This window comes from Hemitrygon akajei, chromosome 7 (assembly GCF_048418815.1).
Source record: "Hemitrygon akajei chromosome 7, sHemAka1.3, whole genome shotgun sequence".
In the NCBI taxonomy this organism is placed as follows: Eukaryota; Metazoa; Chordata; class Chondrichthyes; order Myliobatiformes; family Dasyatidae; genus Hemitrygon; species Hemitrygon akajei.
Genome location: NC_133130.1, coordinates 4,334,433 through 4,356,572, shown reverse-complemented (window position 1 = coordinate 4,356,572; position 22,140 = coordinate 4,334,433). Strand labels below are relative to the sequence as shown.

Here is a 22,140-nt window from a genome sequence, read left to right as displayed (position 1 = left end):
CCAAGGATACACATTGTATTGAAAGGATAGGCAGGAAGGCAGAGGGGGTGGCGTTGCCGTGTTGGTAAAAAATTGAAATCAAATCATTAGAAAGAGGTGTCATAGGGTCGGCAAGTGTTGAATCATTGTGGATAAAACAAAGGAACTGCAAGGGTAAAAAAATCCTGATGGGATTTGTATACAGACCCTGTAGAGTGGTTGATGCATGGAATGCACTGCCTGAGTCAGTGCTGGAGGCAGATACACTAGTGAAGTTTAAGAGACTACTAGACAGGTATATGGAGGAATTTAAGGTGGGTGGTTATATGGGAGGCAGGGTTTGAGGGTCGGCACAACATTGTGGGCCGAAGGGCCTGTAATGTGCTGTACTATTCTATCTATCTATCTATACAGTAGTAAGGATGTGGCCTACAAATTACAATGAGAGATAGAAAATGCATGCCAAAAGGGCAATATTACCCTAGTTATGGAGGATTTCAATCTGAAGGTAGATTCAGAAAATCAGGTCGGTGCTGGATTCCAGGAGGGGGGATTTCTAGAGTGCCTACAAGATGGCTTTTTAGAGCAGTTCATGGTTGAGCCCACTAGAGGATCAACTATTCTGGATTTGGTGTTGTGCAAAGAACCATTTTGGGATTCCTGAAATTTGAGGAGAAGCTAAAGCCAGATGTATCAGTATTGCAGTGGAGTAAAGGGAATTACAGAGTCATGAGAGAAGAGATGACCAGAATTGACCAGAAAAGATCACTAGCAGAGTTGACATAAGAAATAGGAGCTGGAGTAACCCTAACTGCCTTTCCCCATAACCCTTAATAGATAGATAGATACTTTATTCATCCCCATGGGGAAATTCAACTTTTTTCCAATGTCCCATAACTAATAAAGCAAAACTAATTACATACAATACTTAACTCAGTAAAGAATATGATATGCATCTAAATCACTATCTCAAAAAGCATTAATAATAGCTTTTAAAAAGTTCTTAAGTCCTGGCGGTAGAATTGTAAAGCCTAATGGCATTGGGGAGTATTGACCTCTTCATCCTGTCTGAGGAGCATTGCATCGATAGTAACCTGTCACTGAAACTGCTTCTCTGTCTCTGGATGGTGCTATGTAGAGGATGTTCAGAGTTATCCATAATTGACCGTAGCCTACTCAGCGTCCTTCGCTCAGCTACCGATGTTAAACTCTCCAGTACTTTGCCCACAACAGAGCCCGCCTTCCTTACCAGCTTATTAAGACGTGAGGCGTCCCTCTTCTTAATGCTTCCTCCCCAACATGCCACCACAAAGAAGAGGGCGCTCTCCACAACTGACCTATAGAACATCTTCAGCATCTCACTACAGACATTGAATGACGCCAACCTTCTTAGGAAGTACAGTCGACTCTGTGCCTTCCTGCACAAGGCATCTGTGTTGGCAGTCCAGTCTAGCTTCTCGTCTAACTGTACTCCCAGATACTTGTAGGTCTTAACCTGCTCCACACATTCTCCATTAATGATCACTGGCTCCATATGAGGCCCAGATCTCCTAAAGTCCACCACCATCTCCTTGGTCTTGGTGATATTGAGACGCAGGTAGTTTGAGTTGCACCATATCACAAAGTCCTGTATCAGTTTCCTATACTCCTCCTCCTGTCCATTCCTGACACACCCCACTATGGCCGTGTCATCAGCAAACTTCTGCACATGGCAGGACTCCGAGTTATATTGGAAGTCTGATGTGTACAGGGTGAACAGGACCCCTACTATGCAAAAATCTATCCACCTTGTCTTAAATATATTTACTGAGGTGGCCTCCTCTGCTTCATTGGGCAGAGAATTCCAAAACACCACTCTTTTGGAAAAACATTTTTTCCTCATCTCCGTCTTAAATTTACTCCCCCAAATCTAGTCTTACCTACCAATGGAAACAACTTTCCCATCTCTATCTTATCTATCCCTTTCATAATTTTATAAGATCTGCTCTCATTCTTTAGAATTCCAGTGAATACAGTCCCAAGCAACTTAATCGCTCCTCATAGATTAATCCCGTCACCTCTTGAATCAACTGGGTGAACCTCCTCTGCACCGCCTCCAAAACCAGTATATCCTTCCTCAAGTAAGACCAGAACTGCACACAGTACTCCAGGTGCAGCCTCACCAGTACCCTGTGCAGTTGCAGCATTACCTCCCTGCTGTTAAATTCAATCCCTCGAGCAATGAAGGCCAACATTTCATTGGCCTTCTTGATAAGCTGCTGCACCTGCAAACCAACCTTTTGTGATTCATGCACAAGCACACCAAACCTTCTGCACAACAGCATGCTACAATCTTTTACCATTTAAATAATCATCCGATCTTCCATTTTTCCTTCCAAAGTGGATAACTTCAAATTTACCAACATTGTATTCCACCTGCCAGACCCTTGCCCACTCACTTAACCCATCTAGCTCTCTGCAGACTTCCTGTATCCTCTGCACAATTTGCTTTTCCACTCAATTTTGTGTCATCAGCAAACTTAGATACACTACACTCAGTATCTTCTTCCAGATTGTTAATGTGTATTGTGAACAGTTGCAGGACCAACACTGACCCCTGCAGTACCCCACTCACCACAGATTGCCAACCAGAGAAACACCCATGTATCCCAAGTCTCTGCTTTCTATTAGTTAACCAATCCTCCATCGATGCTAATACAACACCCCTAACTCTATGCATCCTTATCTTGTGGATAAATCGATAATGTGGCAGCTGATCGAACGCCTTCTGGAAATCCAAGTAAATAAGGTCCATCTGTTCCCCTCTATCCACTGTGCTCATTATATCCTCAAAGAAGTTTGTCAAACAGGACCTGCCTTTGCTGAATCCGTGCTGTGTCTGCCTGATGGATCCATTTCTTTCCAGATGTCTCGCTATTTCTTCTTTAATGATAGCTTCAAGAATTTTTCCCAACTACAGATGTTAAACTCACTGGTCAAAAATTACCTGCCTTTTGCCTATATGCAGAGCAACAATAGTTGAAATTTCTGGAACCAATTCGCAAGGCACAGGATACATGAACCCATAGAGGAGCAGTATTCAGAAGGAAAGAGGACATGACTGTGGCTAATGAGAGATCAAAGCCACATTGAGAGCCAAAGAGAGGGCATATACTGGAGCAAAAACTAGTGGGAAGTTAGAGGATTGGAAAGCTTTTAAAAACCAACAGAAGGCAACTAAAAAGTGATTAAGAAGGTAAAGATGGAATACAAAAGTAAGCTAGCCAATAATATCCAAGAGGATACCAAAAGTTTCCTCAGATACATAAAGTATAAAAGTGAGGTGACAGTGGATATCAGACCACTGGAAAATGATGCTGGATAGGTGTTAATGGGGGACAAGCAAATGGTGGATGAACTGAATAAGTATTTTGCATCAGTCTTCACTGTAGAAATCACTAGTAGTATAGCAGAAGTTCCAGGTGTCAGACGTCATGAAGCATATTATATTACCATTACTAGAGAGAAGGTTCTTGGGAAACTGAAAAGTGTGGAGGTATGTAAGTGACCTGGACCAGATGGTGTACACCCCAGGTTTCTGAAAGAGGTGGCTGAAGAGATTGTCTAGGCATCTTTCAAGAATCACTAAATTCTGAAATGGTTCTGGAAGACTGGAAAATTGCAAATATAGCTCCACTTTTAAAGAAAGGAAAGGCAGAGGAATGGAAACTATAGGGCAGTTAGTCTGCCCTCAGTGGTTGGGAAGATGCTGGAGTCTATTATTAAGGATGAGGTCTCAGGGTACTTAGAGACACATGATAAAATAGTTCATAGACAACATGGCTTCCTCTTGCCTGACAAATCTGTTGGAATTCTTTGAAGATACAATACGCAGGATAGACAAAGGAGAATCAGTTGATGTTGTGTACTTGAATTTTCAGAAGGCCTTTGACAGTGTGCCACACATGAGGCTGCTTAACAAGGAAAAAGCCCATGGAATTACAAGAAAGATTCCAGCAGGGATAAAGCAGTGGCTGACTGGCAGGAGGCAGCAAGTGGAAATAAAGGGAGCCTTTTCTAGCTGGCTGCCAGTGACAGTGGTGTTCCACAGAGGTCTGTGTTGGAACTGATTCTTTTTATGTTATATGTCAGTAATTTGGTGATGGAATTGATGGCTTTGTTGCAAAGTCCGTAGATAATACCAAGATAGGTGGAAGGGGTAGGTAGTTTTGACGAAGTAGAAAGGCTACAAAAAGACTTAAACAGATTAGGCGAGTGGGTAAAGAAGTGGCAAATGGAATACAGTGTCAGGAAGTTTATGGTCATGCACTTTTGTAAAAGAGATGAAAGGGTTGACTGTTTTCTAAATGGAGAGAATACAAAAATGGAGGTGCAAAGAGTCTTGGGAGTCCTTGTGCAGGATTGTGGTCTCAATTACAGAGCATCACAGTCTGGTCACAATTTACAGATCAGTCACAATCTGGTCTGCATTGGCGGAGTGGTCACCGTCTGGTCTGCATTGGCGGAGTGGTCACCGTCTCACCTACATTTACAGAGCAGTAGCTGTCTGGTGTCAGCTACAGAATGGTCAGTGTCCGGTCTCAATTACAGAGTAGTCAGCAAATGGTCATATTACACAGTGGTCAGCTTCTGGTGTCAGTTACAGAGTGTTCACTGTTCTGCATTCACAGAAAGGTCACTACCTGATTGTAATCACAGAGGGTCACTGTCTGGTCTCAATTACAGAGGGTCACTGTCTGGTCTCAATTACAGAGCAGTCACTGTCTGGTCTCAATTCCAGAGCGTCACTGTCTGGTCTCAATGACAGAGCGGTCACTGTCTGGTCTCGATCACAGAGGGTCATTGTCTGGTCTCAATTATAAAGCGGTCACTGTGGTTTCATTCACAGAGGGTCACTGTCTGGTCTCGATCACAGCGCGGTCACCGTCTGGTCTCAATCACAGAGGGTCACTGTCTGGTCTCGATCACAGAGGGTCACTGTGTGGTCTCAATGACAGAGCTGTCACTGTCTGGTCTCAATCACAGAGGGTCACTGTCTGGTTTCATTCACAGAGGGTCACTGTCTGGTCTCGATCACAGAGGGTCACTGTCTGGTCTCGATCACAGCGCGGTCACTGTCTGGTCTCAATCACAGAGGGTCACCGTCTGGTCTCGATGACAGAGCGGTCACCGTCTGGTCTCGATCACAGAGGGTCACCGACTGGTCTCGATCACAGAGGGTCACTGTCTGGTGTCAATCACAGCGTGGTCACTGTCTGGTCTCAATCACAGAGGGTCACTGTCTGGTCTCGATGACAGAACGGTCACTGTCTGGTCTCGATCACAGAGGGTCACTGTCTGGTCTCGACCACAGAGCGGTCACTGTCTGGTCTCGATCACAGAGGGTCACTGACTGGTCTCGATCACAGAGGGTCACTGTCTGGTGTCAATCACAGCGCGGTCACTGTCTGGTCTCAATCACAGAGGGTCACTGTCTGGTCTCGATGACAGAACGGTCACTGTCTGGTCTCGATCACAGAGGGTCACTGTCTGGTCTCGACCACAGAGCGGTCACTGTCTGGTCTCGATCACAGAGGGTCACTGACTGGTCTCGATCACAGAGGGTCACTGTCTGGTCTCAATGACAGAGCGGTCACTGTCTGGTCTCAATGACAGAGCGGTCACTGTGGTTTCAATGACAGAGCATCACTGTCTGGTCTCAATGACAGAGCGGTCACTGTCTGGTCTCGATCACAGAGGGTCACTGTCTGGTCTCGATCACAGAGAAGTCACTGTCTGGTCTCAATGACAGAGCGGTCACTGTCTGGTCTCGATCACAGAGGGTCACTGACTGGTCTCGATCACAGAGGGTCACTGTCTGGTCTCGATCACAGAGGGTCACTGTCTGGTCTCGATCACAGAGAAGTCACTGTCTGGTCTCGATCACAGAGAGTCACTGTCTGGTCTCGATCACAGAGGGTCACTGTCTGGTCTCGATCACAGAGCGTTCGCTGTCTGGTCTCAATCACAGAGGGTCACCGTCTGGTCTCGATCACAGAGGGTCACCGTCTGGTCTCGATCACAGAGGGTCACCGTCTGGTCTCGATCACAGAGCGTTCACCGTCTGGTCTCGATCACAGAGTGGTCACCGTCTGGTCTCGATCACAGAGGGACACCGTCTGGTCTCGATCACAGAGGGACACCGTCTGGTCTCGATCACAGAGCGGTCACCGTCTGGTCTCGATCACAGAGCGGTCACCGTCTGGTCTCGATCACAGAGGGTCACTGTCTGGTCTCGATCACAGAGGGTCACTGTCTGGTTTCATTCACAGAGGGTCACTGTCTGGTCTCGATCACAGAGGGTCACTGTCTGGTGTCAATCACAGCGCGGTCACTGTCTGGTCTCGATGACAGAGCGGTCACTGTCTGGTCTCGATCACAGAGGGTCACTGTCTGGTCTCGATCACAGAGGGTCACTGTCTGGTCTCGATGACAGAGCGGTCACTGTCTGGTCTCGATCACAGAGGGTCACTGACTGGTCTCGATCACAGAGGGTCACTGACTGGTCTCGATCACAGAGGGTCACTGTCTGGTTTCAATGACAGAGCGGTCACTGTGGTCTCAATGACAGAGCATCACTGTCTGGTCTCAATGACAGAGCATCACTGTCTGGTCTCAATGACAGAGCGGTCACTGTCTGGTCTCGATCACAGAGGGTCATTGTCTGGTCTCAATGATAAAGCGGTCACTGTGGTTTCATTCACAGAGGGTCACTGTCTGGTCTCAATTACAGAGGGTCACTGTGTGGATCACACTTACAGAATGGTCACTATCTGATTGTAATCACAGAGTGGTCACTGTGGTTTCAATCACAGAGCGGTCACTGTGGTTTCAATCACAGAGCGGTCACCAATGGGTCTCAATCACAGGGCCAATGTATGACTGGTGCCTCAATACTAACCTTGCGATCGTAGGTCAGGAATTGCTTTAGCTTGTCAAAGTCGGATGGGGTGATGAACTGCCGAGCTGGAGGTTTACGATTCTCTGTGTAGGAGTCCGTTGGCATAATCTCTGGACAATTGGGGACGATGCCATGGCTGACCATGAAATCCTGGAGAGACAGAGACACCCCAAAGGTCAGCGCTGGAACCGTGGAGAAAACACGCACTGAATGAAACACATCCCTCTCCACACCAGGGCCCAGGCCAAAGCCTGTTGCCATCCCAGGCCTTCAATAGACAAAGGTCACTGTTCAGTGATGGTGAGCAGGAACCCTGGCTGATATCTCCCTCTCCTTCTCCCCCTCTCTCACCTAGGGTCAAGGAGCTAAAGAAATACCTGCTCCCCTTTGTTCTAAAGGGATGTCCCTCTATTCTGAGGCTGTGTCCTCTGGTCCTAGACTCCCCCCACAGTAGGAAACATCCACTCCACATCCTCTTAGTCGAGGCCTTCCAATATTGGATTGGTTTCAATGAAATCCCCCTCATTGTTCTAAACTCCAGTGAGTACCAGCCAGGAGACGTCAAATATGCCTCATATGTTAACCCTTTCATTCCTGAGATCATGGTTGAGAACCTCCTCATTAAAGGGAGGAAATACATTCAGAGTTACACCGTGACCCTCGGACAAGGTGGCACCCACACAGGTGAACTTGTCGCATCCAGTGAGACGATAACGCCGACCGTAGGCCACCAAGTCCATGGCCACATTGAGGTCCTTCCAATGCCAAGTGTGGCCCTGGTCATCTTTGGGCAGCCGCTGCCGGCTGATGAGTTTGCCCTGGGGCAGCCCTGAGTTATCCACCCGCGGCTCATAGATGGCGATGCTGTCATCCTCCAGGTAGTAGTACAAAACGATGCGCCGCACCCGGAAATGCTCATCTGCTGACTCCCGCACCGTCTCCTTGAAATAGCCATCGAAGCTCAGCACCTGCAAGGAAGGCACCATGGTCAGTGCGGAGGAGAAGACCGGGTGGGGAGGGGGACAAGGTGCTGGTGGGGAGTAGAGGGGGTACAGGGTGCTGGTGGGGAGGAGAGGGGAGGGGACAGGGTGCTGGTGGGGAGTAGAGGGGGGACAGGGTGCTGGTGGGGAGGAGAGGGGGTACAGGGTGCTGGTGGGGAGGAGAGGGGAGGGGGACAGGATGCTGGTGGGGAGTAGAGGGGGGACAGGGTGCTGGTGGGGAGGAGAGGGGAGGAGACAGTGTGCTGGTGGGGAGTAGAGGGGGGACAGAGTGCTGGTGGGGAGGAGAGGGGAGGGGGACAGGGTGCTGGTGGGGAGGAGAGGGGGTACAGGGTGCTGGTGGGGAGTAGAGGGGAACAGGGTGCTGGTGGGGAGGAGAGGGGAGGGGGACAGGGTGCTGGTGGGGAGTAGAGGGGGGACAGGGTGCTGGTGGGGAGTAGAGGGGAGGGGTAGAGGGTGCTGGTGGGGAGGGAAGGGGAACAGGGTGCTGGTGGGGACGAGAGGGGAGGCGAGCAGGGACAGGGTGCTGGTGGGGAGTGGAGGGGGAACAGGGTGCTAGTGGGGAGGAGAGGGGAGGGGGACAGGGTGCTAGTGGGGAGGAGAGGGGGTACAGTGTGCTGGTGGGGAGTAGATGGGGGACAGGGTGCTGGTGGGGAGTAGAGGGGGGGACAGGGTGCTGGTGGGGAGGAGAGGGGGTACAGGGTGCTGGTGGGGAGTAGAGGGGGGACAGGGTGCTGGTGGGGAGAAGGGAGGGGGACAGAGTGCTGGTGGGGAGGAGAGGGGAGGGGACAGGGTGCTGGTGGGGAGTAGAGGGGGAACAGGGTGCTGGTGGGGAGGAGAGGGGGTACAGGGTGCTGGTGGGGAGTAGAGGGGGGACAGGGTGCTGGTGGGGAGTAGGGGGGGGACAGGGTGCTGGTGGGGAGGAGAGGGGAGGGGGACAGGGTGCTGGTGGGGAGTAGAGGGGGGACAGGGTGCTGGTGGGGAGGAGAGGGGAGGGGACAGTGTGCTGGTGGGGAGTAGAGGGGGGACAGGGTGCTGGTGGGGAGGAGAGGGGAGGGGGACAGGGTGCTGGTGGGGAGTAGAGGGGGACAGGGTGCTGGTGGGGAGGAGAGGGGAGGGGACAGGGTGCTGGTGGGGAGTAGAGGGGGGACAGGGTGCTGGTGGGGAGGAGAGGGGAGGGGACAGGGTGCTGGTGGGGAGAAGAGGGGAGGGGACAGAGTGCTGGTGGGGTGTAGAGGGGAGGGGACAGGGTGCTGGTGGGGAGAAGAGGGGAGGGGGACAGAGTGCTGGTGGGGTGTAGAGGGGAGGGGACAGGGTGCTGGTGGGGAGAAGAGGGGAGGGGGACAGAGTGCTGGTGGGGTGTAGAGGGGAGGGGTAGAGGGTGCTGGTGGGGAGGGAAGGGGAACAGGGTGCTGGTGGGGAGCAGAGGGGAGGGGGACAGGGTGCTTGTGGGGAGGGGAGGGGAGGGGGGACAAGGTGCTGGCGGGGAAGAAGGGGAGGCGAGCAGGGACAGGGTGCTGGTGGGGAGAAGAAAGGGGGGACAGGGTGCTGGTGGGGAGGGGAGGGGGACAAGGTGCTGGTGGGGAGGGGAGGGAAGGGGAGGGGAGGGGGACAGTGTGCTGGTGGGGAGCAGAGGGGAGGGGGACAGGGTGCTTGTGGGGAGTTGGGGGGGACAGGGTGCTGGTGGGGAGGAGAGGGGGTACAGGGTGCTTGTGGGGAGGGGAGGGGAAGCAAGCAGGGACAGGGTGCTGGTGGGGAGAGGAGAGGGGGGACAGGGTGCTGGTGGGGAGGGGAGGGGGACAGGGTGCTTGTGGGGAGGGGAGGGGAGGCAAGCAGGGACAGGGTGCTGGTGGGGAGGGGAGGGGGACAGGGTGCTTGTGGGGAGGGGAGGGGAGGCAAGCAGGGACAGGGTGCTGGTGGGGAGAGGAGAGGGGGGACAGGGTGCTGGTGAGGAGGGAAGGGGGACAGGGTGCTGGTGGGGAGGAGAGGGGGTACAGGGTGCTGGTGGGGAGTAGAGGGGAGGGGACAGGGTGCTGGTGGGGAGAAGAGAGGGGGGACAGGGTGCTGGTGGGGAGGAGAGGGGGTACAGGGTGCTGGTGGGGAGTAGAGGGGGGACAGAGTGCTGGTGAGGAGGGAAGGGGGACAGGGTGCTTGTGGGGTGGGGAGGGGAGGGGGACAAGGTGCTGGCGGGGAAGAAGGGGAGGCGAGCAGGGACAGGGTGCTGGTGGGGAGAAGAGAGGGGGGACAGGGTGCTGGTGGGGAGGAGAGGGGGACAGGGTGCTTGTGGGGAGGGGAGGGGGGACAAGGTGCTGGCGGGGAAGAAGGGGAGGCGAGCAGGGACAGGGTGCTTGTGGGGAGAAGAAAGGGGGGACAGGGTGCTGGTGGGGAGTAGAGGGGGGACAGGGTGCTGGTGGGGAGGAGAGGGGGACAGGGTGCTTGTGGGGAGGGGAGGGGGGGACAAGGTGCTGGCGGGGAAGAAGGGGAGGCGAGCAGGGACAGGGTGCTGGTGGGGAGAAGAAAGGGGGGACAGGGTGCTGGTGGGGAGGAGAGGGGAGGGGGACAGGGTGCTGGTGGGGAGGGGAGGGGAGGGGGACAAGGTGCTGGCGGGGAAGAAGGGGAGGCGAGCAGGGACAGGGTGCTTGTGGGGAGGGGAGGGGGGACAGGGTGCTGGTGGGGAGTAGATGGGGACAGAGTGCTGGTGGGGAGGGAAGGGGGACAGGGTGGGGAGGAGAGTGGAAGGGGGACAGGGTGCTGGTGGGGAGGAGAGGGAAGGGGAGGGGGCAGGGTGCTGGTGGGGAGGAGAGGCGAGCAGGGACAGGGTGCTGGTGGGGTTGGAGTGAGTGCGAGAGACTCTGTGCCTGTGCAGGCAGCAGCTGAACATGATCAGCAATCATGCTCATGACTGCATATTCCAGCCAGTTAGTGTCTCACTGTGGTTGTATTTAACTCCCTTCCTCTCATTTCAGACTTGTTGAGCCTTCACAGAAACACTGCAGTGACTACCTCAGTCCACATTCCGGGAAAGAAGCTTACAATTCAGCTTGACACTACAAAGGAACCATATTATTTGGTATTAATTTAGTACTTCTGAGCTGCAGTGACAGAGTTATACTTTACGTTAGAAGTTTTAGTTAGCAGCCCCTGTTGGCCTGACATTCATTATTCTTGCCTTTCGTTGCACATGTTCTTCGTAAAACTCACTGAACTGTTCATCTTGCTGCTGTGGATCTCCCTCTACACTTAGCTCAGTCTGTGGGTAGGTGGGTCATGGAGGGGGAGGAGGGGAGAAAGGGCACTGTATGGGGCTAGAGGCCGGGCTGTAGAGGAGGGAGGGAGAAGGGTTCAGGGGGAGGAGCTGAAAGGGGAGGCAGCTCCGGCTCACCTGCTTGTCGAAGGCCACATGCGCGGGGATGAAGTCGGACAGAGGGGCTGCCCGACTCTGTCCGTAGGTCAGGGTGGGCTTCCTGTTTGCCAGTTCATCCTCATCCGACTGGGACACCTTATTCACAGGTATGGGCTTCCCGCCGATTCCCACTTTGGGCACAAGCGGCAGAGCAATTCCATTGCGGTAGGTGAAAGTCTGTGAGCGGTGGAATTTCCACTGCTGTGACGAGAGAGGTGGTGAGACAGTCACAGCATGACAGCAGCCCAATCCCCTCACCCCATCCCTCCATTCGCCTGCACACTGCTGTCCTCTTCTTCCATACTCGCAGTTGCAGATGCAATTCCCCTATGACCTGGGCTGTTGTTCTCACAGAGAGGGAGGTGGGAGAGGAGAGACGGCCTGACCTTAATCCCAATCCCAGTGGCTGAACAGGATACAATATCCCCAGAGCTACTTCCCAGACTCTTCCCAGGAAAGCTGTTGGAGAAAGCTGACAAGAACACAGTGGTCCTCACAAGGATTAAGTGGAGAGTGAGGGGGCACAGACCGAGAGAGTGAGGGGGGACGGAGGATCGAGGGAGTGAGGGGGGTACAGGGGAGTGAGGGAGGATGAGGGAGTGAGGGAGGATGGGGGACAGACTGAGAGACTGGAGGACAGATTGAGAGAGACCTCGTGTTAGTGGGCTTTATAATTAGGGGCAGAAATTACAGTCAGAATCAGTTTTGTTCTCATTGAAATATGCTGTGAAGATTGTAGTTTCGTGTCCAAGGTGCAGGAAGTGGTGCATGGCAGCCATGGGAATCTGCACTGTCCTAATCACCATCCTACACGAAGGATGTGGTTACAAACAGAGAGTGTGCAGAGGAGATTCTCCATGGGTGCTGTGTGTCCTGGAGAAATTCAAGTCAAGTCAAGTCAAGTCACTTTTTATTGCCATTTTGACCATGACTGCTGGTACAGTACACAGTAAAAACGAGACAACCTTTTTCCAAGACCATGGTGCTACATGAAACAGTACAAAAACTACACTGAACTACGTGAAAACAACACAGAAAAAAAACTACACAAGACTACAGACCTACCTAGGACTGCATAAAGTGCATAAAACAGTGCAGTCATTACAATAAATAATAAACAAGACAATAGGCACAGTAGAGGGCAGTAAGTTGGTGTCAGTCCAGACTCTGGGTATTGAGGAGTCTGATAGCTTGGGGGAAGAAACTGTTACATAGTCTGGTCGTGAGAGCCCGAATGCTCCGGTGCCTTTTCCCAGATGGCAGGAGGGAGAAGAGATTGTATGAGGGGTGCATGGGGTCCTTCATAATGCTGTTTGCCGTGCAGATACAGCGTGTAGTGTAAATGTCCAAAATGGCGGGAAGAGAGACCCTGATGATCTCAGCTGACCTCACTATCCGCTGCAGGGTCTTGCAATCCGAGATGGTGCAATTTCCGAACCAGGCAGTGATGCAGCTGCTCAGGATGCTTTCAATACAACCCCTGTAGAATGTGATGAGGATGAGGGGTTGGGAGATGAACTTTTCTCAGCCTTCGCAGAAAGTAGAGATGCTGCTGGGTTTTCTTGGCTATGGAGCTGGTGTTGAGGGACCAGGTGAGATTCTCTGCCAGATGAACACCAAGAAATTTGGTGCTCTTAACAATCTCTACTGAGGAGCCGTCAATGTTCAGCGGAGAGTGGTCGCTCCGTGCCCTCCTGAAGTCAACAACCATCACTTTTGTTCACATTAAGAGACAGGTTGTTGGCTCTGCACCAGTTCGTTAGCCGCTGCACCTCCTCTCTGTAAGCTGACTCGTCGTTCTTGCTGATGAGACCCACCACGGTCGTGTCATCGGCGAACTTGATGATATGGTTCGAGCTGTGTGTTGCAGCACAGTCGTGGGTCAGCAGAGTGAACAGCAGTGGACTGAGCACACAGCCCTGGGGGGGCCCCTGTGCTCAGTATGATGGTGTTGGAGATGCTGCTCCCTATCCAGACTGACTGAGGTCTCCCAGTCAGCAAGTCTAGAATCCAGTTGCAGAGGGAGGTGTTCAGGCCCAGTAGGCTCAGCTTTCCAATCGGTTTCTGAGGGATGATTGTGTTCAATGCTGAACTGAAGTCTATGAACAGCATTCGAATGTATATGTCTTTTTTGTCCAGGTGAGTTAGGGCCAGGTGGAGGGTGATGGCAATGGCGTCATCTGTTGAGCGGTTGAGATGGTACGTGAACTGTAGGGGGTCCAGTGAGGGGGGCAGCAGGGTCTTGATGTGCCTCATGACGAGCCTCTCGAAACACTTCATGATGATGGATGTGAGTGCAACAGGTCAGTAGTCATTGAGGCAGGACACTGAAGATTTCTTCGGCACGGGGACAAAGGTGGCGGCCTTGAAGCACATTGGAATGGTGGTGTTGCTCAGGGAGATGTTGAAGATGTCAGTGAGAACATATGCTAGCTGGTCTGCACATCCTCTGAGCACTCTACCAGGAAAATTGTCTGGTCCAGCAGCCTTCCATGAGTTGACTCTGCACATGGTTCTTCTCACATCGGCCACGTTAAGACACAACACATGGTCATTTGGAGGAGGGGTGAACTTCCTCGCTGCCACGTCATTATCCGCCTCAAAATGAGCGTAGAAGTTATTCAGTACATCTGGGAGGGAGGCATTCCCTGCACAGTCAGGTGATGTTGCCCTGTAGTTGGTGATGTCCTGAATGCCCTTCCATATGCGCCGCGTGTCGCCGCTGTCCTGGAAGTGGCTGTGGATTTGCTGGGTGTGTGCACGCTTTGCCCCTCTGATGGCCCAGGACAGTTTGGCCCTCGCTGTTGTTAGGGCTGCCTTGTTGCCTGCTCTGAAGGCGGAGTCATGGGTTCTCAACAGCGCACGCACCTCCGCGGTCATCCATGGCTTCTGGTTAGCACGTGTGGTCTTGGACTCAGTGACGTCATTGATGCACTTGCTGATGTAGCTGGTCACTGATGCTGTGTACTCCTCTAAGTTGGTGGAATCGCCATCGGTTGCAGCCTCCCTGAACATGTGCCAATCAGTGTGCTCAAAGCAGTCTTGAAGAGCAGAGAATTCAGTTTTGGAGAGAGTTAAACTGGCTAGACATTTTCCCCAAGGTAAAGGTGGCTGGGGGGACGTGACCTGAGGAAGTTGAGATGAAAAGGGGCACAGATAGCATGGATAGGGGGCATAAATGAGAGGGCATACAGTCATTTCAAGTTGAGAGGAAGGAGATCTGAGGGGTATGTATTCTCGGCAGTTTGGCCCTCTGTTGGTCAGGTCTAGGGCTGAATGTTCTTCTGTGTTAAGTAATAAAGGGCATTTCAAAAGATGTGCAGTTCAACTTGAGAAGCCCACAGTCTGGATATGAGTCATAGAACAAAGACCATGGAACATAGACATTAACAGCACATTACAGGCCCTTCAGCCCACAATGTTGTGCCAACCATGTAATCTACTCAAAAAATTGTCTAGAATTTTCCTAGCGCATAGCTCTCTATTTTTCTAAGCTCCATGTCCCTATCTAAGAGACTCTTAAAAAACTCTATTGTATCTGCTTCCACCACCACGGCTGACAGTGTATTCCAGTCACCCACCACTCTCTGTGTGAAAAACTTACCCCTGACATCCCCTTGGTACTACTTCCAAGCACCTTAAAACTGTGCCCTCTCATTTGGTCATTCCAGCCCTGGGAAGAAGCCTCTGACTATCCACATAATCAATGCCCTCATCATCTTAGGTCACCTCTCATCCTCCATCACTCCAAGGAAAAAAGGCAGAGTTTGCGCAACCTGTTCTCATAAAGTACACCCTCCAATCCAGGCAACATCTTTGTAAATCTCCTCTGCATTTTCTCTATAGTACCCATGTCCTTCCTGTAGTGTGGTGACCGGAACTGAGCACAATACTCCAAGTGGGGTCTGACCAGGGTCCCATATAGCTGTAACATTACCTCTTGGCTCCTAAACTCAATCCCACAATTGATGAAGGCCAATCAATGCACCATATGCCTTCTTAACCACAGAGTCAACCTGTGTAGCACCTCTGATGCTCCACACTGCCAAGAGTCTTACCATTAATACTAAATCTGCCATCATATTTGACCTACCAAAATGAACCACCTCACACTTATCTGTGTTGAACTCCATCTGCCACTTCTCAGCCCAGTTTTGCATCCTATCAATGTCCCATTGTAACCTCTGACAGCCCTCCACACTATCCACAACACCCTCAACCTTTGTGTCATCAGCAAATTTACTAACCCATCCCTCCACTTCCTCATCCAGGTCATTTACAAAAATCACAAAGAGTAGGGGTCCCATAACAGATCCCTGAGGCACACTACTGTGACCGGCCTCCATGCAGAATATGACCCGTCTACAACCACCCTTTGCCTTCTGCAGGCAAGCCAGTTCTGGATCCACAAAGCAATGCTCCTTGGATCCCATGCCTCCTTACTTTCTCAATAAGCCTTACATGGGGTAACTTATCAAATGGCTTGCTAAAATCCATATACACTACATCTACGGCTCTACCTTCATCAATGTGCTTAGTCATATCCTCAAAAAATTCAGTCAGGTTCATAAGGCACGACCTGCCTTTGACAAAGCCATGCTGACTATTCCTAATCACGTTATGCCTCTCCAAATGTTCATAAATCCTGTCTCTCAGGATCTTCTCCATCGACTTATCAACCACCAAAGTAAGACACACTGGTCTATAATACATATTGTGTCAAAAAACCTTCCTGAACACACCTAACAAACTCCACCCCATCTAAACCCCTCACTCTAGGGAGATGCCAATTGATATTTGGGAAATTAAAATCTCCCACCACAACAACCCTGTTTTTATTACTCCTTTCCAGAAACCTGTCTCCCTATCTGCTCCTCGATGTGTCTGTTCCTATTGGGTGGTCTATAAAAAACACCCAGTAGAGTTATTAACTCCTTCCTGCTTCTAGCTTCCACCCACAAAGACTCCATAGACAATCCTTCCATGACTTCCTCCTTTTCTGCAGCCATGACACTATCTCTGATCAACAGTGCCTCGCCCCCACCTCTTTTTCCTCCATCCCTGTCCTCTCTGAAACATCTAAAGCCTGGTACTTGAAGGAGCTGTTCCTACCCTGCACCATCCAAGTCTCTGTAATGGCCACAACATCATAGCTCCAATCACTAATCCATGCTCTAAGCTCATTCGCTTTATTCATGATACTCCTCACATTAAAATAGGCACATCTCAAACCAGGCGTATCCCTCCTCTATCACCTGCCTAACCTCCATTTCGCACTGTCTCCAAAATTTCTCTATTTGTGAGCCAACCTCCCTTTCCTCTGTCATTTCAGTTCGGTTCCCACCCCCCAGCAATTCTAGTTTAAACTGTTCCCAATAGCCTTAATAAACCTTCCTCCTAGGATATTGGTACCCCTGGGATTCAAGTGCAACCCATCCTTTTTGTACAGGTCACACCTGCCCCAGTAGAGGTCCCAATGATCCTGAAATCTGAATCCCTGCCCATGCTCCAATCCCTCAGCCATGCATTTATCCTCCACCTCATTCTATTCCTATACTCACTGTCACATGGCACAGACAGTAATCCCGAGATTACTACCTTTGAGGTCCTGCTTCTCAACTTCTTTCCTAACTCCTTGTAGTCTGTTTTCAGGACCTCCTCCCTTTTCCTGCCTATGTCATTGGTGTACCACGACCTTTGGCTGTTCACCTTCCCACTTCAAGATATCATGGACATGATCAGAAACGTCTCAGACCTTGGTACCTGGGAGGCAAACTACCATCTGCATTTTTTTCCTGCGACCACAGAATCGCTTATCGGACCCCCTAACTACAGAGTCCGCTATCACTGCTGCCATCCTCTTCCTTTCCCTACCCTTCTGAGTCATAAGGCCAGACTCTGTGCTAGAGGCGCGACCACTGTTGCTTCTCCCAGGTAGGCTGTCCCCCCCAACAGTACTCAAACTGGAGTACTTATTGTTAAGGGGAACAGCCACTGGGGTACTCTCTAGTACCTGCTTCTTGCCCTTCCCTCTCCTGTCTGATCTTCTCCAACAACTGCCCACTAGTGAAGTCAGACTCACTGGTCTATAATTTCCTGGGTTATTTCTACTCTCTTTCTTCAACAAGGGAACAACATTTGTAACCCTCCAGTCCTCTAGTACTTTTCCCATCCCTATTGATGACACAAAGATCTTGGCTCAGCAATCTCCTCCCTCACTTCCCACAGTAGCCTGGGGTATATCTCATCCGGTCCCGGTGATTCATCCAATTTGATGCTTTCCAAAAGCTCCAATACATCATCTTTCTTAATGTCTATATGCTGAAGTGTTCCAGTCCGCTGGAAGTCAACCCTGCCCCTTGTGAATCTCTAGAAGGTTACCCCTCACCTTCTTTGCTCCAGGGAAAATGCTCCCAACCTGTCATCCACTAAGGGCACGCCCTCTTCTCATTACTACCATTAAGGAACAAGTAGCATGAAGACACACCTTCACAGTTCCTTCCCCACCTCTATCAGATTTCTGAATGGATACTACCTCCCTACTTTCTTTCTTTCTGCACTAATTTTACATTTTGAAAACTTATTTCATTGTAATGTAGCTTTTTGTTATTATGTACTGCACTGTACTTATTTACCAAACAATTGATACTAGAGCGTACAATCATCAGTGATATTTGTTTCTGCACCTGGTGCTCCTTGAAGTACAAATCAAAGTAAATATAATGAAAATTTAAATTATAAATCATAATTAGAAAATAGAAAAGGGAAAGTAAGGTAGTGTAAGTCAGGCCCAGATCCGGGTCAGGATCTGTTCAGCAGTCTTATCACAGTTGGAAAGAAGCTGTTCCTAAATCTGGCTGAACGAATCTTCATGCTGCTGTAAAACAAATTTCGCAACATACTGTAGCCAGAGATATTAAACCTGATTCCGAATCCATTGTAATAGCGACAGGAGGGCAAGTGTTCTGTGTGCTGTAGTTGAATAGACACAGGGGGTAGGCCAGGTATCCAAAGGAGGTTGTCCTCAAGGTGATCAGGTGCGGAGGGCTGTAAGGGTGGTCTCTCCACCAGTCAATGCTGGGCTCGACTTCCAGCCCCAACTCTCAGCTTTAGCTCCTGCCCCCTCCCCTCCACCCCCCAGACCCATCCCAACTCAACTTTAATCTCTAACCCTATTCTCCCCCTCAAACATCCTCTCAACCTCCTCCTCTTCCCTACCCCTCTCCCAGACCCAACCTTCCTCAACTTTAATCTCAATCTTCCCTCCTCAACCCTCTACACCCCCGTCCCCTTCCCATCGGCCCCGGCCTCCCCCTCAACCCGCAGCCCCACACTCTCCCTCCCCGTTTCACTCACCCGCTCCTCCACCCTCCCTCTTTACCCTCATCCCCACCGTGTCCAACCCCTTCTCACCGTGGGGTCACGGACAGAGTTCCCCGGCAGCAGAGGCAGCCCCCGCACTGGGTAACACGACATGGTCCCGCAGCAGCAACTGCCGTCGCCCTAAACCCTCCGATCAGCTGTTCCCTCCTTCCGTTTCCATGCAACAGCCGACGGGACGGCGTTTCCATGGAGACGGTAAACAATGCGCTCGCAATTAGAGCGCGAGGATGGGGGTGGGAGAGACACACAGAGACAAAGAGACACAGATACACACTCACTCAGATAGACTGACAGACATCGAGAGATAGAGAGACACTCACTTAGGTACACAAACACTGATACAGTGGCACGCAAAAGTTTGGGCACTCCTGGTCAAAATTTCTGTTGCTGTGAATAGCTAAGCGAATAAAAAACGACCTGATTTCCAAAAGGCATAAGGTTAAAGAAGATACATTTCTTTAATACTTTAAGCAAGATTTTTTTTAATTTCCTACAGTTTCAAAATAACAATAAAGAAAAATGGCCCGAAGCAAAAGTTTGGGCACCCTGCAAGGTCAGTACTTAGTAACACCCCCTTTGGGAAGCATCACAGCTTGTGAATGCTTTCTGTAGCCAGCTAAGAGTCTTTCAATTCTTTTTTGGGGGATTTTCGCCCATTCTTCCTTGCAAAAGGCTTCTAGTTCTGTGAGATTCTTGGGCCGTCTTGCATGCACTGCTCTTTTGAGGTCTATCCACAGATTTTCGATGATGTTTAGGTCAGGGACTGTGAGGGCCATGGGAAAACCTTCAGCTTGCACCTCTTGAGGTAGTCCATGATGGAATTTGAGGAGTGTTTAGGAACATTATCCTGTTGTAGAAGCCATCTTCTTTTCATCTTCAGCTTTTTTTTTTCACAGACGGTGTGAGGTTTGCTCCCAGAATTTGTTGGTATTTAATTGAATTCATTCTTCCCTCTACCAGTGAAATGTTCCCCATGCCACTGGCTGCAACACAAGCCCAAAGCATGATCGATCCACCCCCATGCTTAACAGTTGGAGAGGTGTTCTTTTCATGAAATTCTGCACCCTTTTTTCTCCAAACACCTTTGCTCATTGCGGCCAAAAAGTCCTATTTTAACTTCATCAGTCCACAGGACTTGTTTCCAAAATGCATCAGGCTTGTTTAAATGTTCCTTTGCAAACTTTTGACACTGAATTTTGTGGTGTGGACGCAGGAAAGCTTTTCTTCCGATGACTCTTCCATGAAGGTCATATTTGTGCATGTGTCGCTGTACAGTAGAGCAGTGCACCATCACTCCAGAGTCTGCTAAACCTTCCTGAAGGTCTTTTGCAGTCATACGGGAGTTTTGATTTGCCTTTCTAGCAATCCTATGAGCAGTTCTCTCAGAAAGTTCTCTTGGTCTTCCAGACCTCAACTGTTCCTGTTAACTACCATTTCTTAATTACATTACAAACTGAGGAAACAGCTACCTGAAAATACTCTTATATCTTCTTATAGCCTTCTCCTGCTTTGTGGGCATCATTTATTTTAATTTTCAGAGTGCTGGGCAGCTGCTTAGAGGAGCCCATGGCTGCTGATTGTTGGAACAAGGTTTGAGGAGTCAGGGTATTTATAAAGCTTTGAAATTTGCATCACCTGGCCTTTCCTAATGATGACTGTGAACAAGCCATAGCCCTAACAAGGTATTTAAGGTCTGAGACCTTGGTAAAAGTTATCTGAGGGCATGGGGTTATCTTGGGGTGTCCAAAATTTTGCATTGTGTTCCTTTCCTTTTGTTCACTCTAAAATTGTACAAAACAAAAATAATACAGTAATCTTGCTTAAAATGTTGAGAAGAATGTTTCATCTTTAACTTTATGACTTTTGGAGATCAGTACATCTTCTACTCACTTATTATTCACATTAACAGAAATTTTGACCGGGGTGCCCAAACTTTTGCATGCCACTGCATATCTCTCTCTCTCTCTCTCTCTCTCTCTCTCTATATATATATATATATATATATATAGAGAGAGAGAGAGAGAGAGAGAGAGAGAGAAAGACAGACAGACACAGTGAGACAGAGACACACAGGCAGTGAGACACAGAGACAGAGTGATAGAGAGAGAGACAGACACTGAGAGATAGAGAGAGACCATAAGACCATATGACATAGGAGAAGAATAAGGTTATTCCATCATGATTGATCCCAGAATCCACACAACCCCATACACCTACTTTCCCACCATATCCTTTGATGCCCTGACTGATCAGGAAACAATCAACTTCTGCCTTAAATATACCCATGGACTTGGCCTCCACTGCAGCTCAGATTCACCACGCTCTAGCAAAAAAAATTTCTCCTTACCTCTGTTTAAAAGGGTTGCCCATCCAATTTGTTTAACCTCTGCTGCAATCGCATTGCTTCCTCAGCACTACCTACCCTTCCACTTATCTTTGTATCATCCACAAACTTTGCCACAGAGCCATCAATTCCATTACCTAAGTCACTGACAACAATGAGAAGAGTCGAAGTCCCAGTACTGACCCCGAGAACACCACTAGTCACTGGCAGCCAACCAGAAGCCCTTTTATTCCCACTCGCTGTCTCCAGCCTGTCAGCCATTCCTCTATCCATGCCAGTATCTTTCCTCTAATGTTTCTTAGTTGCCTTTTGTTGGATAATACATAGAGGTACCAACTAAAGAACGAGCACTGTTGGATCTCCTGTTAGGGAATGAGATAGGTCAGGTGACGGAGGTACGTGTTGGGGAGCACTTCGGGTCCAGTGATCACAATGCCATTAGTTTCAATATAATTATGGAGAAGGATAGGACTGGACACAGGGTTGAGATTTTTGATTGGAGAAAGGCTAACTTTGAGGAGATGCGAAAGGATTTAGAAGGAGTGATTTGGGACAATTTGTTTTATGGGAAGCATGAAATAGATAGATAGATAGATAGATAGATAGATAGATAGATAGATAGATAGATAGATACTTTATTCATCCCCATGGGGAAATTCAACTTTTTTCCAATGTCCCATACACTTGTTGTAGCAAAACTAATTACATACAATACTTAACTCAGTAAAAAATATGATATGCATCTAAATCACTATCTCAAAAAGCATTAATAATAGCTTTTAAAAAAGTTCTTAAGTCCTGGCGGTAGAATTGTAAAGCCTAATGGCATTGGGGAGTATTGACCTCTTCATCCTGTCTGAGGAGCATTGCATCGATAGTAACCTGTCGCTGAAACTGCTTCTCTGTCTCTGGATGGTGCTATGTAGAGGATGTTCAGAGTTATCCATAATTGACCGTAGCCTACTCAGCGCCCTTCGCTCAGCTACCGATGTTAAACTCTCCAGTACTTTGCCCACAACAGAGCCCGCCTTCCTTACCAGCTTATTAAGACGTGAGGCGTCCCTCTTCTTAATGCTTCCTCCCCAACACGCCA

The 22,140-nt window shown here is 49.8% G+C and overlaps 1 protein-coding gene across 1 annotated transcript in view; it reads right to left on the bottom strand.

The window, feature by feature from the left end:
- efhc1 (EF-hand domain (C-terminal) containing 1) overlaps positions 1-18,844 on the bottom strand; it is a 45,761-nt gene extending 26,917 nt beyond the window's left edge. Inside the window, exons 1-4 of the mRNA XM_073050324.1 lie at positions 18,734-18,844; positions 11,300-11,521; positions 7,600-7,887; positions 6,920-7,069 (exon numbers count right to left, since the gene is read on the bottom strand). Coding sequence (XP_072906425.1) covers positions 6,920-7,069; positions 7,600-7,887; positions 11,300-11,521; positions 18,734-18,796 — 723 coding nt within the window. The 5' untranslated portion in view covers positions 18,797-18,844. The remainder of the gene's footprint in view (positions 1-6,919; positions 7,070-7,599; positions 7,888-11,299; positions 11,522-18,733) is intronic.
- Between the last annotated feature and the right edge of the window lie 3,296 nt (positions 18,845-22,140).